This window comes from Lepisma saccharinum, chromosome 14 (genome assembly GCF_977018435.1).
Source record: "Lepisma saccharinum chromosome 14, izLepSacc3.1, whole genome shotgun sequence".
NCBI lineage: Eukaryota > Metazoa > Arthropoda > Insecta > Zygentoma > Lepismatidae > Lepisma > Lepisma saccharinum.
The window spans coordinates 42,405,356-42,429,032 of record NC_139242.1 but is presented as its reverse complement, the minus strand read 5'-3'; the positions used below and the strand labels follow the sequence as shown (position 1 = coordinate 42,429,032).

The window sequence follows — 23,677 nt, the reverse complement described above, 5'->3', positions numbered from 1 at the left end:
AGAAACCGCGATGAATCCACAACAACTGACATGGAGTGGATCACTCTTGGTCCTGGGTTCGATACCCAGTGGAGGCACTTTAAACTGTAGGTCCAGTCCCGATTAGCCTTACTGTGCATAAAGTGGACTTCAAACGCCAAATCAACCAACCAACCAAATCTTGAATCAACTTTGAATGTCTTTTAATAATTACCGTTGTCACTAACGACCACGATTAGAATAATTTGCCCGTACTACAGATGATGTCTTGTGGTCCTCAAAATATTCGTGATGTTTTAAAACCATCCACATTCAACACTTTTTCCCAGTTCTTAAGACTGGTTAAAACTTAGGTTAATCTCGGCTATTACAGGACATAAATGAATGAGAAATCACCTATGCCCAGGTCGGCGCTCGAATCTTGGACGAAACAAATTAATATTTGTTAATCAAGTTGGTATTATAAGCAGGAAAGTGATATCATGCAGAATACACCACTTTGAAAAGGTGAAAATCGTCATACTCTTATAAATGAACTCTCTTATTATTGGATATTTAATTAAATTCAGTTGGGGGGCCCGGGTGGGGGGGCGAAGTGTCTGACATGGGGCGTCCCCCTGCCTCCTCTGCTTCCAACCCTCTAATAACTTCGCTGCTGAAAGCCTCACCTTCGAAACGGAAGCTTGTGTGTCGGCGAATAATACAAAGAACTTGTGTTCACTGTCCCTCTTTCATTCAAAGTCTGCCGTTTTCCTTTTCAGCTTTTCCTGCAAAACTTCCTGTCAGCAAGCAAACCAAATTACAGAATTTTTATTGCCCCTCCCTTGCATCAACTTTCATTCCTACTTTAGGCCTGGATTTATGGCACGTACCCGCTTCTGCAGGTCAACCTCGCCTTATGTTTGGTGTTTGCCCCTTCAAGCAACGGTGTCCATTGTTCAAAGCGAAACCTCTGTCAGTGGGGAACGGCGAAAAATAGTCTCGGAATACACCCTGGTCGTAAACAAGCTCCCGCCACCCTGACATTGCTGTCAGCTTTACTTTGAAGTTCGATAAAACTACTTTGTGAAATGTGTTTAGTAACGAGTGAAAATGTAGACATGTATTTTGCTCATAAACATGAAGGCTAAATTTACAGAATAAAAAGAACAGCTACAACATTCCTTCATCTGATTTACAGAAAGGCTAATCGGGACTGGACCCACAGTTTAAAGTGGGATTCAAATCACAATGTGCCTTCACCGGGTTTCGAACCCGGGACCCTTTGATTACCATCGGAGAGTACCCTCATAGAACAAAGTTTCCTCCTACGACGATTATACAGAACTTAGTGCCCTTCCTTCATTTGAAATTATTCTATATCAGCCTCAGTATTTCGTTATTCCAATCCAAGGAATAGTATTCTCCTTAAATAAGAAAGAAATAAATTAAAAAAAAGCATTGGAAATAATCTTCAAGTGGATATAAAAAAATCCAATCCAACCACCTGTAGAATGCCTGAGGGAAACAACAAGAATTTTCTGAACAAAGACATTTTCGAAATTTCCATAACATTCTAATAATTTCGCAACCCGTGCAAATAATCATGTGGTAAAATCTTGTCATGGTTCCCTGTAAACACTAAAATCACCAAATTAGTTATTTCCATATTTCCCGTATTTTCTCCTCCTCTTTAGCTCTCAGCTGTTCGGAGTGGGATAATGCAAGATTATTTGTCCCTAATTATCTCCTTCTCTTAGTCTTCCTAATATCTTGGACTCCTTAATAACTTTCCCAACAACTCCTCCTTAATAACTTTCCCAACAACTCCTTATCAATTTGTACTGCCATGTTTCCTACAATGTTTTTCATACTTCCTAATAACAATCACTTCTGTACACCCTTTGATGTAAAAAATAAATAATAAAAATAAACCATATCCGTCGGTCCGTTTATCCAGTGGCGCAGGAACGGGGGGGTACAGGGGTACATTGTACCCCCCCAAAATTTTAAAGGGGGGTACAGTACCCCCCTAAATGCTTAAATCCCATTGTACCCCCTGTACCCCCCTACAGTTCATTTGACAAGGAAAGAAGAAATGTGTGACTCGGAAGATTCAAATTAATTTAAGTTTTTCTAACTCAAACAACTTGAGTAGAATTGAGTTGAACCGTGGCAAAGTCGCAAGTTTTTTCCTCTTTCTTCCTCTTCGCTGTTGAAGTGACATTTTGGTTTCCTTCCCTCTGCTACTGACCAGAAGGAGAAAAAAAACACATTTCAGTCAACACCGAAAAGTCGCAGTCTTCGCTGGACATGCACGGTAATATGATACCCACGCCGGACTTGAGGGTGGGTGTGGGTCCAGCCGGCACCAGTCAACGTAACTTTGGGTTTGTCAGTTCTCACGTTCTTTTCTGTTCGAGTGAATTGGTAGTGTAGTTTGGTGCGACACTGGTGTGCAGGGAGCAACTGTCAATGATTCAGTGGCCTGCATACACGTTTTCTTCTAACTTCATTTTCTATCAGAACGTGTATGGAAGTGGTAGTGGGTGTAGTTTAAACAATGGCGAAGAGAACTATAAAGGACTTTTTTGTTCCAATTCTTGCCAAAGAAAGGAAAGTGGAAACGAGCGAAACAAATGCTGAATGTCGAGAAGAAGATAAATCGATAAAAGAAGGTATGTGATTATATATTTTTTCTCCAATACTTAATTAACAGCTTTCAAACACGGCTGTATTTGAAGGGAAGTTTAACAGATAAAAATCCTTTCCACTGCTTGTGTTAGTTAGTAAATTACTATTACGCTGCAACATGTAGACTTCTCAATGGTGGTAACGTCGTCGCCGTGTAACAAAGGGGTCCAGGGTTTGATACTCGCTGGAGGCACATAGTGGTTCAGACCCCACTTTAATCTGTAGGTCCAGTCCCGATTAGCCTAGCTATGCGTAAAGTGGACTTCAAATTCAAACGGTGAAATATGTTTGTTTTTTTAATACGGACAATTCATAATTCTCTTTGTGGTTTTGTAGTTCATGCCAAGTTGAATGTGGTCATAGTTTATTCCTGTTTTAGCGGTAAGAATTACAGTAAAACCTCGTTAATCCAGACTAATGGGGGGGATAAGTTGACTGGTTTAACAAAAGTCCGGATTAACTTAAATAACCTAAAAGAATAGTAGAAATTGCATTAAAACTCCCGTTTATAGCAACAAAACACGTTTATTGTGGTGTATTTAAAGGGCATAGGCCTAAATACACTATACAGTACAATAAAATGTATAGCACTACTGTGTACATATAATGCAGTACGAGGGCATTCCTGTATCAATGCGGCTTCTTCCGAAAGCATTCTGCTTTTTTCCCTTTTTTCTTTTCCTTTTGCCTGTCCGGATTAAGCGGAGTCCGGCTTATCAGGGTCCGGATTAACGAGGTTTTACTGTACTTCTAAGGTAAAATTGGTATGGTGTTTCTTCGCTGTTTTAATACAAAAATGTTAATAAATTGCTTCTACTACTAAATTTTATTAAAATTGGCCGGGAAAAATTGAAGTTTCCTTTCTTAACCAATGTGTATGTATACAGGGTGACTGGTAATTCGATGTATTCCCAGAAAGGGGTTAAAGTAGAGACAATTTGCAATAATTTTGACCATATGATACCCCGTCCGAAAATTAGTAGTTTTCGAGATAATCGAGTTTCAATTGTTTTTTTAAAAAATGACAATTTTCCACATAAAAAGATGAATTCAGAAAAAACTGCTCTTTGTATGGAACTTATTTCAGCGTTTTCTGATAGCTAACAAATAAGTGGTTTGTTGAAAAAAAAAATCCCAAATAACAATCACATGTAAGTAACGGGTGGGTCTAAACTTACAAGTGATGATAAAAAAATGCACTCTTAGTTTACTTGGCAACGTATTAATAACAAAAATGGTATGACACGAAGCGTTCAAATTACGTAAATTACTTCCTTGTGACATCTACTATCCAACAAGATACAAATGTTGCTAACATTCACATTTGTGTACAAGAAATAATACTTCATTCATCTTCATGTGAATGGAATCAATGAACAATACAATTAAAGAACATTACACGTCTTGCTCAAAGTGGGCGCCACCGTTACGAATGTAGGCAAGCAGGTTTTTACGGACATTTGGTCTCTTACCTCGTGATGTGATGGTGTCATTGATGTGTTGACCAGCTGTTCAGATCCTCTCCCTGAGCTTTTCGGACGGGGTATCATATGGTCAAATTTATTGCAAATTGTCTCTACTTTAACCCCTTTCAGGGAATACATCTAATTACCAGTCACCCTGTATATACACACGGCTATGCTTATAAGATAGACGTAACGAAACGTGGAAGTCGGAAATCAGGGCTAGTACGTTTAGATTAGCGCTAGATATAAACGGAATGCGTTAAATGCGTTTCATGTAATAATTCATAAACATACATTTTTTTAAGAGAGCAATATTTTCAATGTACTAGTTACGTAAGGTTAGATCAGTGGAAGTCTGTGTGGCAGTGGTGCTAGAACGCCAGAGATTTTAGGTTATAATTCTTAGTAAGGAGCTTTCTATTTACATACTACATCAATTCACCATTCATCCTTATTGTCACGATTAGCCAAATGTGGAAGAAAAGCCATGGAACAAAATAAGAAAAATGCAATTCGAGAAATTATTTTAATATATTTATGAAAATCAATAAAGTAAATAAAAAATAAACTCGACTCCGTGGCGCAATAGTCTTTTAGGGTCCAGGATCTGCCGAGCGCTTGTTCATTGGCTGATGCATGATTATAGAGCACTGAATCCTATCGCTGCTGTTTTCTGCCTTTGAAGACCTTAATCCGCTATTATTGCTTTCAAGTAGCTCTGCAATTGTCCTCACGATACTGGGTTAACATCGAAATCTTGGAGCTCACACCTCCATAAAATCTAGTAGCGCACTCTTAGTTTTAGTTAAGCTATAGTTTTTTTGAATTAACAAGAATTATTGATAGCCAGCCCTCGTAGTGAAGTGGTTAGCACATCACTGTCAGACGCCAGGGATTCCGGGTTCGAATCCCGGCTTGGGCTTGGATATTTGTGAGTATCCATTCATCAATTTCATCATATCATCAGTCATCCCCATCTTCGCAATTAGCCAAAAGTGGCACAAAAGCGAAGTAAAATAAATCAAGTCAATCAGTCAATCAAGAATTATTGATACGCAAATAATAAATATATTTCCGATATCGTGTTTCGAAATTAGTTAACTATTTACCCTAATATGAAAAAATTAAGGTAATTTTTCCCCACTGGATCTATAATAAAAGGGCATTCCTAATTATCTGGTTTGTCTTATTTAATTTTGTAGAAAATATACTCCTATTTACTGAGTGTGCTTTCTGACCACGAAATATGCAGCTAATGGTTGATCGTGTTGATAGTCTTGGTAATTTTTACGTTGCTTTGCTATGTGAAATTGATGAAAAGGACATTCATTTTGAATCCTACACTTGAACCTGAAACTATTCGTAGCGAGTTAGCGTGTTATTGGATTGAAAATGGTCCTTAATTATAAATTTGTTGAACACTCCTGACTGAAATATTGTTGAAGTTGCCAATTTAAATGAGAAAGTTTGTAATTTAAGCAGCGTTGCCAGACGCATACGCACAGAATCCACGAAAGCTGCTGTGAAATTACACACACACTGATTTTGAAATTACACCTATATTTCTTACATATGCCGAAAAAGGGGGGGGGGGTGTTTCAAGCGCAAGCAGGTAATTTCCAATCTTAAAAAAGAAAAGAAACTAAAGAGGTTAGAAACATTATTTTTGCTTTATTTGATTGCTTTTTTAAATTCCTCATAAGTAAGGGTGTCCGGAGGATTGAGCGTGAGGCGTTGTACAGTGGGATCCATGAGTATTACCGTGCAAATTGTGAATGGCTATTTTCATTCATTTTTCTCTTACATCATATGTGTTTTTAAACGATGGATTTTTATGTATGCTGGTACAGAAGTTGTCAACAGAGTGTTTAGAGTTTTCTTTTAATTCTTGAAGCTCTTATTGGATCAAATAAAGTGCACGAACATGGTGATGGACAATTTACACGGTAATACTCATGGATTCCACTGTACCCTATGGACTGGATCGATTTTTTTCTAGAAGACAGTGATTTGGAGGAAAATGCCTTTCTTCTCCTCTTGAAAAATGCGTCGCTTTGAAAAAATCTCGCACATTTTTATAAGCAAAGTTGGTGCGGGGGGGGGGGGGAGCAGAACGGGACAAAGTCACCATATGATCGTTCAGTAAGTCTTTAACAAAAATTTACAAAGCAACCTGTATATGTAGCATACACGACTGGCTAGTGTATCACAATTCATCGGTTTGTGACGTATTGTAATAAATTTATTGAGCTTTGACTAACAAAATATTCTTAAAAAATCCATTATTATAGTGATTATTTGTTTGTCCAAATAATTTCATAAAAGTTAAGATGTTCCTATTTTCTAATGGGCGTGATCATTGTGGCATTTTAATAATTCGAGTGTCGACATCTATGGCAGAGCAGTGCTCTACGACACTCGGCGTCTCTTGTTCGAATCCCAGCATGGGCGTGTTTTTGTCAGTGTCCCTTCATCAATTTCATCACGCACAGCGCGCTACGATGCCGGGTTTGAATCCCGGCCTGGTTATGGACGCTCTCTACTGTGATTGTCCTTTAATCAATTTCATCGTATCAGCACTCATCCTCATCTTCGCGATTAGCCAAAAGTGGCTGAAAACTGAGTATAATAAACCAAATCATTCAATCAATCAACTTCATTAGTATATCGTCGTTAGGGGGTGGATTTATATCAGAGAATATTCAATTATTATTTGTCTGCGTTTATGTGCACTTAATAAGGCCAAAACATGCATTAAAAGTAGCATAATATGCACTATAAATTTTAAAAGCGTGTCTCAAAAATTGTGTTATTATTGTCTACCTATATATTTCTTGACATTTTCAATTAGCTGCTTTGATTTAGTGGCAGTAGAACGAGAGAAATTAAACCCCCTCCGCCCCCAGCTTTCCAACGGTTGTCGTCAGCACTGTCCACCACGGCCAGTACCTCCAAGGACCTCCCTTCCTCCATCCCCTGCCCTTCTCAAGTTTCCTGTCCCTTCCGTTCCTTTGTGAATGCAGCAGGGAGAGGTAATATTTTAAACTGTTACAGTGGATCTCTCTAAGGAAGACCGAAGCAGCAAATGAGAATCTATTTGTTTTGTTCATTTCTTGATATAAGAAATACATGATCTGCGAACGACAGAAAAAATAGTGTCAACAAAATTTGAGATATTGGAGCATTTTTATCAGAATACACACACAATCCACACACGTTTCCATTACACACATTGGCAACGCTGATATTTAAGTTAAAGCTATAAAAATCAAAACATTACACAATTCTTTCTAAAGTTATTATTACTCCTTGGCATATTTTCATGGTGTTCTTTCTTTTAAAGCTGTAATTGCGTTTAAGTTGGATAAATCCCATATGTTTGTTACACAGGTGGAAAAACAGCAGTAAGATACATCAGGGCTAGCTCTTGTGCTTCCAAACCACGAAATTGTATAATTTTATTAATTTGTCTTGTACAAAGTTAGTATTTTGAAGGTTTAAATCAACGAAGAATCACATAAGAATATTTCAACTTTGAAAATTAATACTTTAAAATTGATTTTAAGGGAATCCTGAGAATACTGACATATACTTATGATATGGCGAATAAGTTCTTATAGTATTTGCATTAACTATATTTAAAGGATTTTTAATTGCACTTATTTAAACACAGGGATAAGTACTTATTATTTCCTGAATTTTCCGTTCCAGATGTGCGTGCTGAAATGAGTGATGTTGTAAGCTCTTCAAAAAAATCTCTTAAAGATTCTTCTGAAGAAACATCTTGTTCTGGAAGTGGAAGTTCCAATATGTTTGAAAACAGACCATATCACCCCTTCAATATTTCACCACAGATAATTAATGGGCGTAAGTTCTACTTTCAAACGAAGCTCTATCGTGAGTATCCTTGGCTTCATTACAATTCATCCATAGAAGGATTTTCTTGTTATTATTGTTGCAAGGCACTGAAGAAAGGACTCTTTCGACAAAAGTATGATGAAGTAGTGAAAGTGTCCGATCTCGTGAATGGTCGTGGATTCCGTAAATGGAATAAAGCAAATGAGAAACTGACTTCACATGAATGCAGTCCACTTCATAAGGACGCTGTAACGATACTCGGTGGTCTTGAATCCGTTCCAATTTGCAGTGTGCTTTCTTCTGCAAAGAACGAACAGCAGAAATGTGCAAGAGTGGCTTTGCGTGCAATGATTAATTCTTTGCGTTTCTTGGCTAGGCAGGGAATTCCTTTGCGAGGACATTACAAGGAAAGTGGAAATGTATACCAGCTCAATCAACTCAGAAATGATGAAACACCACAACTTGAACAGTTTTTGAAAAGAAAAAAGGACTTCAGTTCTGATGTTATTCAAAATGAAATACTACAAATTATGGCTCACTGTGTTTTACGAGAAATAATTTCTGAAGTAAGAGAGAACAAGTTATTTAGCCTAATTGTCGATGAGACTTGTGACATTAGCTGTAAAGAGCAAGTTTCAATCAGTGTGCGAACAGTAAATGACTTAGAGGTACGTGAATGTTTTTTGGGTCTATACGAAACATCTAACACAACAGGAAGTGCTCTGCATGACATTATTATCGATGGTTTGCAGCGATTTAACTTGCCCTTAGAACATCTTAGAGGGCAATGTTATGATGGGGGCGCTAACATGTCTGGTGTAAGAAAAGGCGTTCAAGCATTAATCAAACAGAAACAGCCTTTAGCATTATTTGTACACTGTAATAACCACAATTTAAACTTGGCTCTTCAAGATACCACAAGAACCATCCCTCTTTTGAGAGACACAATGAACTTGATAAATGATATTGGTGTATTTCTAAAGGATTCCCCAAAAAGAATATCACAGTTCAAAGACATCAAAGCTGCTGAAGGAGTGTCGGAGTTTACCTCACCTCGCCCTCTGTGCCCAACAAGATGGTCAGTTCGTACGTCAGCTTTACATGCGATAGTTGAAAATTATTCTGCATTATTAGCGTTCTTCGAGAACATTTCTAGTGCTCCTAGTGATTCTTCAAGCAAGGCCCGTGGTCTTCTTGACAACCTAATGAAAGGATCTACAGTCTTTGGAATCTTACTTTGTCAGTTAATTTTTGCGCCTACTGAAAAACTAAGTATCTCTCTTCAGAAGTCTTCCCAAACAGTCATCGGTAGCAGAGAAGCTGTTGAAGTAGTATTGAATCATCTGAAAGGAAAGCGAAATGATGAAACATTTCAGAAAATTTGGAATAATGTCCACCAATTAATAGAGGACTATGATTTACTTCCACCGCTGCTACCTAGAGTACGGTGTCCACCCAAACGTTTAGAGCATTCTGAGAAACCAGCTGAACCTCATAGGTGGTCCTCTGTTGAAGATATGTACAAAACAGTATTTTTTGAAGCACTAGATAATATTTGTGGAGAAATATCGTATAGATTTGATCAGCCTGATTTCAAAACCTACTGCGAACTGGAAAATCTAGTACTTTTGTCACCTGAAAATTGGAAGCAGTCTATGATAACTGAAGCTGAAAAGAGGGGAATTCCAGCAACAAAACTGAAATTGGAGATGGAGATGTTTTCAAGACTTTCGAAGATAAGAGGAATCCATCAAGTTGTAGCAAAATTCAGAAGTTTACACAAGGAAACTAGAAACCTTTTTCCCTTGATTGAGGCATTATTGAAGGAACTTCTTGTAATTCCAGCAACATCAGCAACTGCTGAGAGAAGCTTCTCCACATTGAAGAGGATTAAGACTTACCTAAGGAGCACAATGTCCCAAGAACGATTGAATCACCTTTGTGTGCTTCATGCTTATCAACACCATTTAGACAACTTGGACCTGGCAGTATTGATGAAGGAATTTGTTAACAATGAGTACAGAAAAAGTGTATTTGGAAAAGTGTAAAGGCAGGGAAATAACACTTCAGTTTTCATGTTGCTTTCTTAAATATTGAAATGATTTGAAATATTGAAATATGTTTAGGTTCATGAAGTGTAATTACAACATAACATTTGCATTCCATTTATGTGTATGCAGTGGATGTACAGTATTGCCAGGTTATCTTGAAGTACATTTTCCCATGTTTTATGCAGTAATACTACTGAAAAAGTATAGCTTATTTGAGACTTATTATTGTTGCATTATTTTAACGATTATATCATTGAAATTCTGTAGCAAATTCAACTTTTAATCAATAATATAGTCATCACAGTACCCAAAGCATGACATTTTACTTTTAAATAGTTGTTTTATTCTCGCTTACATATTCATAAATGTTACTACGTATGCATGAGGTTTGAGAGATTTGCAACATTTAGGTTCATCATTGTCATTTAAACTTTCAATCTGAAAGCAGATAAATAATTCTTCTAAGCTACTATATGTACACCCCCATATGTTTTAGGTTATATGTACCAGAAAGAAATCTGTGGACATCATTATATATGTATGTATGTATGTATGTATGTATGTATGTATGTATGTATGTGTGTGTGTGTGTGTGTGTGTGTGTGTGTGTGTGTGTGTGTGTGTGTGTGTGTGTGTGTGTGTGTGAACATATGAAGAACCAGACATACACGGACAGACGAAGAGGTGGACTTTGTACCCCCCCAAATCAGAAACGTTCCTGCGCCACTGCGTTTATCTTTCCAACCTATAGAGCTGAGACTATTTTTACAAGATAAACCTCGGATGCAGACATTCCACGATTTTTGGCCCCTCTTTCCACCTTCTCTACCTGCCCTTTTACTTGATGTTATTCAGAATTGTATTAGTATCTGGAGTACTATCGTAACATAAAGTTATTAACCTGGAATAAATTGAAAAACAAAAATGGGGAGTAATGCTGTGTTTTGAAAAAGTATTGAAAATAAGTTTAGGTTTTCATTCATTACTCTCTCTAGAATAGTCTTCTTTTGACTTAATACACGCTTATCAACGTTTCTAATTGAAATATTTTATTCCAAGCAAACAAGTATTTGCAACTGATTAAAAATTTTGCTTTTATTTTTTCGAGACATTCGAGACGAGACGAGACTTTTCAAAAGCCGTCCCGTCCCGTCTCGTGTCTCGTCTCGAAAACGAGACGAGAAAGGCATTCCGTCTCGTCCCGTCTCGAATTTCAAAATGCTTGTCCCGTCTCGTGTCTCGTCTCGTTTTCGAGACGAGACACGAGACGAGACGGGACATGTCCCGTCCCGTGAGCAACACTACAGTGAGGGTATTAGGAGAGGCAATTGCCCCCTTGCCCCCCCGTGCGCACGCCTATGGTTATCATATGCGTACAGCATATTTCGTGCCCCTTCCCACTGGCGTACGCAGAGGGGGCTGATGGGGCTACCGGCTACAACCCCTCCCGAAATTTTGAGAAAATCAAAATGTTCTCGGGAAAATCCAAAGTGATAACTGAAACCCCGCCTTAAAATAACCCCTATTACAATTTTTGTCCTTAAACAACCTTTAAGACGGTTAGATATGGTAATTATGAAAAAGTTTAAAGTGTGTCCCGCCCGCTATGTAATATCCACCTCTACAATGCCAGCTGCCTCCGAAAAAAGACTGCGTACGCCAGTGCCCCTCCCAGAAAAAATCTAGATTCGCCTGTGATTCCTACGTACTAGGGATGATCGCAAAGAAAGAATACTAAGACTGCAAATTTCAGTAGTTATTTATTAGACGGATACAAACGGAATCAAGTGAAAGGATACTTCATTCACTACTTCTCAACATAGTCACCTCCCCGGTTCAGGCCTTTATCCGAGTGCTTCATGAGGTTCATGATGCCTGTCTCATTTTGTCGGAGGCCAACAAGATCATCCGAGTGAAACCGGCCTCCTCTGAGATGCTTCTTCAAAGGAGCAAAGAGATGTACGTAGGCGCAGCATTCAGCAATGACGCCGGTTTCATTCGGATGATCTTGTCAAGCAAGAAGTAAGGGTTGGGCTCCGACAACAGGACTCCGAGTTCTTTGAGACACGCATCACAAACCTCGAGAAGCCCTCGGATAAATGCCTGATCCGGGGAGGAAACTATGTTGAGAAGTAGTGTATGAAGTATCCTTTCACTTAATTCCGTTTGTATCCGTCTAATAAATACCTACTGGGATTTGCAGGCTTTGTATTTTTTTTTCGATCACCCCTCGTATATAACGATCGTTTAACAGGAGGTTTCCGTTTCCTTGTCATATGATGCATTTTATGTTCATGGCTGACCTTGAAAAAAACGTACAAAAGACATTAAGAATGAACTGGAAGGGGATGGGGCAAGGGGCAGTCACCGCCAGTCACGCAAAGCACGAATAAACACAGAGATGTTACCACAGGGTAACGATTTCAGTCTCTGCTGAAGTCAATAGAGCTTGCGGTGTTTCCGAGAAGCAGTTGCGAGCTACGGAATATTCCAAATGCGACACACTGGTTACATACACAATTGTCGTGAGTTAAATGCGTAGGCTCCATTTCGTCTGTTGTGCTCTTCTGAACGAACACAAGACACAGTGTGACGCTCCTGACGCCAAAGTAAATCGCTTAGCTGGTTACGTCTCAAACAGGTAATTGTGCTTTTATTTCCTTTCATCTTTTAAATTCGTGCAGTCTGGACGTGAAAATGTCGCCATTTTTCATTGGCAGGTACAGACAGCCCCTTTTTTGTTAAAAGAACCAATGCTCCTCCACGAAAAAGCCATGTTTACAATAATATTGTTTATAAGGAAATACTGTATGGCTCGTGATCCTGTTAAAATGATGATGATAATAATGATAATATGAATAACAACAACCAGTGGCGGTGATTGGGTTTCAAAACGTGTGTGGGGGGATCAAGAACAGTTTACTTTCCCTTGGTAAGGGGTCCCGGGGGGTTCGATACCCGGTGGAGGCACATAGTGGTTCGGATCCCACTTTAAACTGTAGGACCAGTCCCGATTAGCCTATCTGTGCATAAAGTGGACTTAAAACACCAACTCAATCAATCAATCAACTTTTCCATGGTAGATAACGTTTAGCATACTGCAGGAGCAAAAGTTCCAAAACATGGGGAGAGGCAATTGCCCCCCCTCGCCCCCCACTTAATCGTCATCACTGAAAACAACATTCATTAGCAGTTTACTAACAAAATTTGGACTCCCAATTTGTTTTTGATTGATTGATTTGTTTTATTTTACTTCGCTTTTCTGTCAATATTGGCTAATCGCGAAGATGAGGATGAATGATGATAAGATGAAAGAGATGAAGGGACAATCGCAAATACATATAGACAAGACCCAACAAAGTCCCATAGAGGATGACCATGGATCCAGACGCCAGAGCCTCGCTAGTTTGCAAAATGCAGTCTAGGGTGTACTAAGTGGAATTGAGGTTGACGGACGGACGTGACAAATCACATTCTGTGGATGAACCTTATGCAAAAAATAATTTTATTTTATCTCAATACCTTTCGCTCTTTCCTTGCTCACATTTTAATCTACTCTCTCTCTCTCTCTCTCTCTCTCTCTCTTTCTTTTCACGTTCTTCTATCTCTGTTTCACTCACTTCTCTTCTCGCTTTCTTTCTTTTTATGAATTTACTTGTTTGTTTCTCTCTCTGTTTGCTTCTATGTGTGTGAATGTTAGTTCCTCCTGCAGCTCTCTCTTTTCTGTGTCCTAGTCTCCTTCACTTTTATTCTTTTTTACCCTTGCTGCTTCGCAATGTTTCTTTTTTAAAATTCGATTCGTGTTCATTGCAGTATTTTGGTTTCTGCTTTATTCCATTTCACTCTAATTCTTCTTCGTATTATTCATTCGCATTAGTTACTTTTGTGTTTTTATTACGTTTTGTTTATTCCTTTTGTTCAGTTCGCCCTTCTATCTTAATATTATCCGCTGAGTCCGTTTCCGCGGCCATGGTAGCTGAAGAAAGGGTGTGCTGTTAACACTTAAAATACGTACTTTGTTAGCATTATCTGAAACTCTTTAGAGTAAAGTGCGTTTTTGAGTGGGCGGAGATTATTTCAGGGTGGACCAATGTGCATCTTCACTCCGGTGATGGCGCCACTGAGCAACGCCTTCTTCTTTAGCTTAGTGTGTCTGTAACAGAAGATCACGTTAGTCCGTTTATTTCATTAACACTGCAAAGTTTTCAATAACAGCCTTGGCCTTCCCCTGTCAATCGTGTTCACTCTCGCTCACACATTGACTCCACTTTGTCTGATACTGTTCAGCAAGAACAAATAAATGTTCTATTATGTTCCTTCAGTCTGTTACATCACCAAGTTTAGGTTGTTCTTGTCCCTTCAAGATAAACGGGTTCGTGTGGTATGAATTTTATTGCACCAGGTGAGATCAAAAGAGTTTAAAAAATATCGTTATTCAGTGGCGCAGGAACGTTTTTCATTTGGGGGGGGGTACAAAATTCAGCCTCCCATATATATAAACACACATACTACTGCACCTAGAAATACATTTCGGCGGGTCCAACCAAGTGTTGCAATTTTTAATAATAATAATAAATAATAATAATATTTAATTAAATTGAAATATTAATTAAATATGTAAGTTAATTAATATTGTATTGTTGTTATTACGTGAATAGGTAAAAGATAGTAAAAGAATAGAGATATAACAGCATCTAGCTTGCATGTAGTTAAGATCGCCAAGATTTGCATAAAAACAACTGCCCTGGCAAGGAATTTAATGTCAAATAGAAAAAGAATTGAATATTTATTGAATAACAAACACAAGTTAGATCCAATTAACGAAAAGTAAAGTTTCTGATTAATATTTTATTGATATTATCATTAGTTGTGTGCATAAATCTTTGGAACCTTTCAAAGCCATATGAGCCAAATTTCTTGCCTTCCAATACGTTCAGCGGAAATAACCATCGATTATATAACAAATGCTAAACAATTATATTTTGATTATTTACTTTTACTTCTTGGTAAGTCTTTCGGGGAAGTGTCCGGACCCCCTCCTAAATACGTCCTTGATACTTAGGTATAATGTGAAGGCATGGGAAATGTTCTATTTTAGAACAGCACACACGAATGTCCTGTTCGTATTTAATACAAAATTTACGTAACTATTTTTTTCTTTGTTTTTCTTATAATTTATGTTTTTTAAAACAGATTTTAAAACCAGATAACAATTCTGAAACATATATAGCTCTGGACTTCGTTCTGGGCTTATTTCAATTTAACGGAACGGAAAATCAGGAGTTCGAAATGTGAAAATTGCGAACAAAGATACATCTATTCATTTCAGGTTGAGATTAAAGGAGGTGAGGAGGATCTAGAGCCACCCCAACCAGGAATCTCCCACCCACTGGATATAGAAACCACATTATTGAACATATCATACTTATAGAGTTCCACTTATCCCATAGCTACGCATAAAAATATATTTAAACAATTTATGCAGATGTGTACCACATCCAATGTCTTTTAGAAGCCATGTATTTGGTATTTACTCAGACATCTGTAGAGCGTTGTATTAAAAAAAAAGAAAAAAACTGAGTTGAGATGGTTCCCGATCAACTCGTAAAAAGTCTAACTTTGAAATATTTGTGAAACATTTCACAAAGCATTTATTTGTTATATAATTAGCCGTACCTAATGACACTCTTCAAGCACTAAAAGTACTATCATTACATATACAAAACCGAAATCCTTCAGATGTCAGAGGAAGCAAGGAAAGGCATACGCTCAAAAGTTGTTGTTTTTCTTTTTTTCAGTTTCAATCCTTGGTGGACAATATGAAGAACCGCCCAAGGTTTCTTTTCGTATAGAGTAGTATTAAATGCAGATACATGCGTGTGTTTTAGGGTGACATGTCAATTTCTCGTTTATGTGAAAAGGTAAACTTTAATGTAAGAAAAAGCATGTGCGCGTCACAGTTAAAGATTTTCGCATCTACAAAGAAAATCCAAAACACATTCCCACCTCGCCGGCCTCCGTAGCGGAGGGGTTAGCATAGCACACTTTGACGCCAGAGGTCCTAGGTTGGGCATGTGAGTGTTCATCAATTTCATCATATCATCACCCATCCTCATCTTTGCGATTAGCCAAAAGCGGCAGAAATGCGAAGTAAAATAAACCAAATAAATCAATCAAACATTCCCATCTCACTCAAAGACCTTGCGAATCCAATCCAAAATCTACCAATAGAACCTGCAGTGAGTTTTATTTATCTCGTGCATTCATCTGACTAATGTAATTTTCTTACAGTTTAACTTTAGGGTATAACTTAAAATGGCGTTGCGTTTGTGTTGCATTCGATACCAAAATTAGATTTTAAGTAATTAATGTCCAATTATAAGTATACCTAGTTCATATGTAAAAATAATTCCCTCCCCCCCTCCTCTGATAATATCGCAAATTGAACCCTGTTTAAATGTCTAGGAAAATTTCATTGCACCTAGGAATGATATCGCGATGCGATGAGTCTAGAATTGTCACAGCCTCATCTCGTCTCCTGTGTGGCGAGGTCCTTCTCGTTCATGTTTGTGTTTATTTTTGTTTCGGTTTCCACTCAGAAGTTATTAAAACTTATTCTAGATTCACTTCATGCTCACATAGGCTAATCGGGACACTATTTTCAAAATCTCTTAATATATAGTAGGTTTAAGTATAGTTTTCCGAACACCCTCTTACAAAGTTATGATAAATATGGGTGAGGTACAGCAGTGCATTTTACCCCCAAGTTGGTCTGTAGTGTCTCGTCTCGTCTCGTTCGTGTAAGTATTTTGTTTTGGAAAATTCTATTTTAAATATTCAAAAGAAAATGGTATCAGTCATATACTCTTCTGATGAAGATTTGTATCTTATCTTCGAATCGACGCGACAACTTCTTTAGAAAAGTGTACCCCCCCTTACGCAAAGGAACATTCGTCTGCAGCGTGATTGTCTGAGAGCAAATCTGATTCCATCGTTCCAGACACATTTTAAACAATTTTCATCTCCTTAAAAAGGTTTCCAAGAACTTAGGTCAGTGAACTAACTAGTAGCAACCACAATGTAGTAGAAAAAGTTTAGAATGGTTTGAATTTCTGTGGTAAGGAAGATAATGTTTAGGCCTATAAGTTATAAACAATATACAGTAGACTCGCGATTATCCGAGCTAATTGGGACCGAGATTACCTCGGATACGGAAAAACTCGGATAATACGGAGATAATGTGCTAATAGGTCGTAAATGACGAACCAACACTTAAAACTGTATAGTATTTATTTATTACTAGTACAACATAAATGAGAAGATTACTTTTTCCGCTTAGAATAGGCCTACACAGACTTAAACACCACCGTAACAATCGGATCCACCGACAATGTAACGAACACGTGCAGCGCGGACAGAGACTTGACTCCATAAACAAACAGGGGGTGCGTTATGAAGCGCGATGTTTTCCAACCACTCCCTCGGTTAACCCGGAGCCTCGGCTAATCGGGACTCGGTTAATCGCGAGTCTACTGTACACTTTTTTATTGGGTGAACTTAAAATAGGTTCTTGCACCTTGCGTCTGCTGTCAAATTAGCAAGGTGGGTACAGGGGGTACAACTCGATTTACGGATTTAGGGGGTACAGTACCCCCTTCAAAAATTTAGGGGGGTACAATGTACCCCTGTACCCCCCCCCCACCCGTTCCTGCGCCACTGTCGTTATTAACCTGAAAACTTCTGTTAAATTGCAGGGGAGTTAACAAGAGAGGTGAGAATTACAAACAGGTTCTTGCAACCTTGACAAGTATTTGTTCAGTGTTATCTCTCCTTGGCGGCGAAGACTGGTGTGACCTAAGTGAAGAGTTTGTTTTTCCTTCTAAAGTACAATGCGAGAAGAAGATGACGAGAACAATGAGGAAGAAAGGAAACTTCAGTCAGGAAACAACATGGATGAAACAAGGTAAGTGCATTCTTAGTCGTTATACTGAAAAAATTCAAAAGAACGTTTAACGATTATTTTGTATACAGTTCACTACCAATTGCAGAAGGTGATCCCATGTTAAATATAGAATGGCTGAGCAGTTACGGAATCCAAATTTCGTTCCACTAAACATCAGGACAGTGAAGTATTAAATGTTTGTGCATAATCCAGTGGCGCAGGAACGAGGGTGAGGGTTCGCAGGGAAACATTACCATCTTTTTTAAGAGGGTATGCAGTAGATAGAAAAATTTCCATCGAAATGTAGTCCCTCAAATATCGTATTTTGAGGAACGCAAGAGATTGCCATGGAAACAACATAGGCCTCCCCGATGGCGTAGTGGTAACGTCGTCGCCTTGTAATCAAAGGGTCCAGGGCTCAATACCTGGTGAAGGGACATAGTGATTAATATCCCACTGTAAACTGTTGGCCAGTCCAGATTAGCCTATTTGTGCATAAAGTGGACTTAAAAACAAAACCACCTAATTTTAGTAAACACGAAAAGTTTCCTTGGCCTACATAATCCCTATCCAAAAGAATTTTATAAAAGTTTGTTTTAAATCCGTTAAGTGTTCAGCTATTCTAATGGGGATCGGACCTACGGTATATAATAGGATCAGAACCTCTCCGTGCTTTCACCAAAAATCGAAACCGGGACTCGATTCCAAACGAATTCAAACCACCATATACGTATCTATTGTGTCAATGCTTTCGTAAATTTCATGTATAAAGGTGCTTTTAAAAAGTTTGAAATGAATGCAAGACGATTAAATAAGAAAGTTTAATTCAAGGAAGTAAGGTTGTAAGTTAATGTAATTTCTAATTTGTGTATGTGTATAGTAAAAAGTTTGCCAATTTGTGTAAATTGGGTGCAAATTGCAAAAAACAAAAAGTAACCAAATGGAGGAATAAGCCTATACGTTCATGGGCGACATCACAAGGTGAGGGAGGGTCTTAGCACATTTTCGTATATGAGACATTTCTAGAATTATTTATAATAGAATAGCAAGAATCACGCATGCAGAAGGACAAAGAAAGAAAGTGAGACGGGAAGCATGAACTAGAGTAACAGAGTAAAGATAGATGGGAAGGGAAAATGAGATAGAAGAGTTAGGAAAACCCAGAAAGTAAGAAAGAGGGAGAGAGAAATATACAGAAAAGCAGGGAAATAAGGGGAAAACGAGGTGGAAAGAGAGAGAAAGAGGCAGCAAACAAAATATTATGGAAAGATACAAAGGAGAGAGAAACAGAAGAGTGAATAGAAAACACAGAAAAAGAGAAAGACAGGGAAACGGTGAGAAAAAAGCCGAAATAGAATGTAAAAAGCACCATCTTTTACTTATTTTTTTGTTCATTTCTCTTTTTTCTCTTTGCTTCTTTTATTGTTGACAATTTCAGTGTAAAATGGCAATCTGTGTTGTATCTGAAACTTTTTTCAAATAAATCTTGGCATCAACTAACTATAAAGAAGTAGAACCACTTGAAAATATTTCTTCCACTGAATTCTTTGCCAACGCCATTGTTTGACCTAAACTCTGGAATTTTTAAATGAAATTTTCATAAGGTAATTACTTCCATTATAAAACAATTTTTAAACCATTTTATCCAAATGTTATGATAAATTTTCAAAATTTCGATTTCTATGTGCAATTTTTGTCATTAAAATGAACGCCCGTATAGTGTGTGACCTGTAATTACGTACCAAACTTCTGACTTCATATGACCTGTTCCAGTATATTTCCAATTAGCACAGGACAAGGTCTCCCGTTGTATATGATCTTAAACTTTTTCGAGTTTTTAAAAACCTTTCACATGCACAGAAAAAAATACAAATTACAATTTTTCTTTTAAAATTTAAAACTGTTTTGTGAATAGTGTTTCTCTATTATTGAGATTACAAAAATTCAAATTCTACTTATAAAGTGGGGAGTTGAACTTTGTGCCCCTGCTCGGTTCAAAAGCTTTCGTTTTTCACTGGTATGAGCAAGGTTTCATCGTTGATATTTTGCTTTAGCAGATAAGAATCATTTTACCGAATTTCATGGATATCTAGCACGTCGTTCTCTATTCCCCTTCAATCATACACTGCTCAAAAAAGTTTGGAAATATTTATAATTATGACACGTAGGGTATTTTGAAGTACGAGAAAAAGTCCTCCATCAAAAATCCAATATTGGAATCGAAATTGCGTACGTCTTACAAGTATATTTGTGTTTCTTTATTTGCTCGTAAGTGCACTTATTCTTTGAGGTATTTAGAAACAATAATTTCCTTTTAAACTCTTTTCTTTTTAGCGAACATGATAAAAGGAAACAAGACTTCAGCACCAGTGACCATGACACATCTGAACCGAACAAATTACTTTTACGAGAAGCTACACCACAAGTATGTATTTTTAATTATTTTTTTCCCTTTGCTTTCCCTCGCTCTAAATGGCAAAGATTCCATGAGCACAATTTAAAAACTATTGCTACAAAAAATCAGTTTAATAATGGGAGGCAAGTGGATATCAATAAGAATTATAGATAGATCATATATATATATATATTTGTCGTAATCGCAAAGATAATCCATCACTGGTAGTTGTGAATCTGTGTAGCATGGTTGCATGCTGCTCGGGATAAACTTACACCTTCAGGTTTCGTAGCTAGGGTGAATAACTCTCCCGTATTTCCCGAGACTCCCGTAATGAGCTAAATTTTTGACATTCTATTTCTCCCGTATATTTCATTAACAACCAAGATTGGAAAATTTCATCTTATTCCGAGTTCGGTGAGCCCCCTGTAAAACTTCAAGTCGACTGCGCGTTTAACTTTTGGCGGGCGGAAGTGATGTCATATCTTGCAGTACTTGATTGACGTTTAGTTCTGCAGCAGCAGTGGACAAATACATATCGATTAGCACTAAGAAACATGCACATTTGTAAATTTTTATTCTCTATTGTGATCTGTACATGATATAAATGTACATTAATTATTTTGTTTAATATTATCCATTCCATATACATTTGCTGGAGCGATAAAAATGAGCAAAATTTGTCGGAAACTAAATCTCCTGTAATCTTAAATTTAAGGCCGAAAGTTGGAAGTTGGAAATCTGCCCGCAATCATAATATTATCGGAACATATGGTCAATTAAGAAATGAAAAGTTTCTACCTGTGTAGGACAGGGTATTCCCAGAAATTTCAATTTGGGACCGTAAGTTCGTATTTAGGGGGATGTAACGGTACACTTAGATCAAAATTTCCATAAATTTGACCTTTTTGAAAGAAAAAAATTAAGTGGAGGTGTTGAGGAAATTTTGGTAGGTGTTGGGGTGGGTGAATAAATCACTGCCTCTATAAGTTGCAAACTTCTGTGCAGTTATACGCTGTATATTCTGCTTATATATACTGTGTATTTCGAGAGTAGAGGCGATAACGAGACGGCTGTTTCTAAATCGAGACAAGACCGAGATAATTATCGATCATTTTCTGACTTGTTCACTAGATCGTAATCGATATACATACAAAATTCATATCCGGAACAACACCAGGCATTAGTTTTAGAAATAAGTAATTAATGATAATAACCATTTACTCGCACCCTATGCACGAACATATTGTCCTTGACATATTCCAGTAAGGTGATATATTTCCAAAGCAACCTTATTGATGCACGTTTTTATGACATATTTTCCTGATATTTTTACGCAATCATAACATCTTAGTTTTCATTCTTCGTTAGTTTCATTCATTCTTTCTATTCTCAATTCCTTCCATTTCTTTATTCCTTTCATATTCATATTTTTTCTACCCTCCGTAATGTTTTGTCCTTTTTCTTTTCTTCTATCTCTTACATAATTTATTTCCTCTGTATTACATTTACCGTATTTCCTATAGCATGTTTCCCTTTCATTTACTCAATTCTCGTTGGTGTTTGTATCTTCCTATCTTTCCCATTTGTTCTTTCGTTTCCCTTCTCTCTCTCTTGTATTTACATGCATGTTGTAATACGATGCTTACTTGTTCTTTGTATTTGTCATGTACAATCACCGGCAATAAAAGTGGGACACCTGGATCCTAAAATATTCGCTTTCCTGCGTTATCTGTGTTGCCTACGGCGGTGGTTAAAATCCACTTACCACCGTAGAGTTAGGCAACACACATACCGCCTTGCAGAGAAGCGGGTATTTCAGGATTTAGGTGTTCTATTTTTATTGCCGGTGATTGTACCTTTGTGTTCCACACCATTATTTTTCCGTTTCCTTAGTTTAAAGTTGAACACTATTTCTATTTGAGTTATTTATAATATTGAAATGCTAACAAGACCTAATTTATTCAGTAACATTAAGAATTGGTTGTCATTGCATATTATATTCTATCTGTACCTAATTTCTATTTACCTTGTACGAAGAAGTAGTTAATCTGCCACTGATTACTGTTCTAGATCGTCGCTTCCTGTGCTGCCATGCTTGTTTACGTGCTGATGGGATGCGGGTATGGCTATTCATCCATCCTGTTGCCACAGCTAAGTCTCAACAGCAGCAGCATAAACGTCACGCAGGAAGAGGCCTCGTGGATAGGTAAGAACAAGGATTCGAAATTTAAGCAGTCACTGAAATTAGTTTTCAATAATTGAAGACTAAAATTGGTAAACTCGGTAAGTGCCACAAGAATTCAAACACCGTTTTCCAATGTGCCATGCTTTATAATGTGGTAAACGTGAAAATTGGCTGGTAGACCTGTAAGTAGTACAAAGGGCGTGTAAAAAGGCACTAGTGTGAACGTTCGTACGGGCTGATGTGCTGAACGATGCGATTTCCCAACACTTTCGCTTAGTCCTCAATTGTTACTCGATTCTTGCTTTCACAACAGTGCTTCTTCATTGAAATATGAGAAGAACAACTTCAACAAAGAGTTTCCATGCCATCTCGGGATTCGAACCCACTACTCCGGCTACGTAGTCTAACCAAATAGTGCTCGCAGGGAATTTTGTCTCAAGTGGGATATAGTGCACATCACGTCATGCTTATGGGTTCTCGTAAAGTAGAAAAGTTTAAATCGAGAAGGAGAGATACAAGAGAAATAAGAGAAGCGAGATAGAGAAAGAAAATGAGTTTTGAGTTGACTTTGTGCATAGATAGGTAAATCAGGACTATGTCTACAGTTTAAAGCGGGATCCGAACTACTGTGTGCTTGCACCGGGTATTGAACCGGAGATTTCTTGACTACAAGTCAACAACAGTAACTATGTCATCGGGGAGGCCAGGATAGAAATGAAAGAAACGTTTGAGAGATAGAAGACAAATAAAAGGAGGGAAAGAGAGAGAAAGACAGAAAAAAGAAAACGAAAGAGAGATAGATAAGATAGAAAAGAAATTAAGAATCGTTGAGAGATAGAAGAAAGATAATAGAAGTGAAAGAGAGAGAAGGAACGAAAAAGGGAGACACATAAAAGAAGCGGTAGAGAGGGATGGGGAAATAAAAACTGTAGAAGAGAGAGAAAGATTGAAAGAGAGAGCAAAAAGAGGAAGGTAGAGAGAGGACGATAGACAGTGAGGAAGAGAGAGAGAGAGAGAAAGTGAGTAAAGGGGAAAACGAGACAGAAACCAGAAAAGATAAAATCATATGATCTCCTTTGATCAAGAAAAAATAGGTCGGTTCTGCGACCTTGAAAGAGAGGTAGA

At 37.7% G+C, this 23,677-nt stretch overlaps 2 protein-coding genes across 2 annotated transcripts in view; both read left to right on the top strand.

Moving 5' to 3' along the window:
* Nucleotides 1-23,677, top strand: part of LOC145998814 (facilitated trehalose transporter Tret1-like) — a 104,047-nt gene that overhangs the window by 67,077 nt on the left and 13,293 nt on the right. The window contains exons 2-4 of the mRNA XM_083135454.1: nucleotides 17,782-17,990; nucleotides 20,304-20,394; nucleotides 22,438-22,573. Coding sequence (XP_082991580.1) covers nucleotides 17,917-17,990; nucleotides 20,304-20,394; nucleotides 22,438-22,573 — 301 coding nt within the window. The 5' untranslated portion in view covers nucleotides 17,782-17,916. The remainder of the gene's footprint in view (nucleotides 1-17,781; nucleotides 17,991-20,303; nucleotides 20,395-22,437; nucleotides 22,574-23,677) is intronic.
* Nucleotides 8,924-10,024, top strand: LOC145998341 (zinc finger MYM-type protein 1-like). Its single transcript, XM_083134746.1, has one exon. The coding sequence runs from the start codon at nucleotides 8,924-8,926 to the stop codon at nucleotides 10,022-10,024; it is 1,101 nt and encodes a 366-aa protein (XP_082990872.1).

Bases quoted from the DNA above. Each gene is read 5' to 3' on its own strand.
- LOC145998341 (XM_083134746.1), top strand. From the start codon at position 8,924: ATGAACTTGATAAATGATATTGGTGTATTTCTAAAGGATTCCCCAAAA.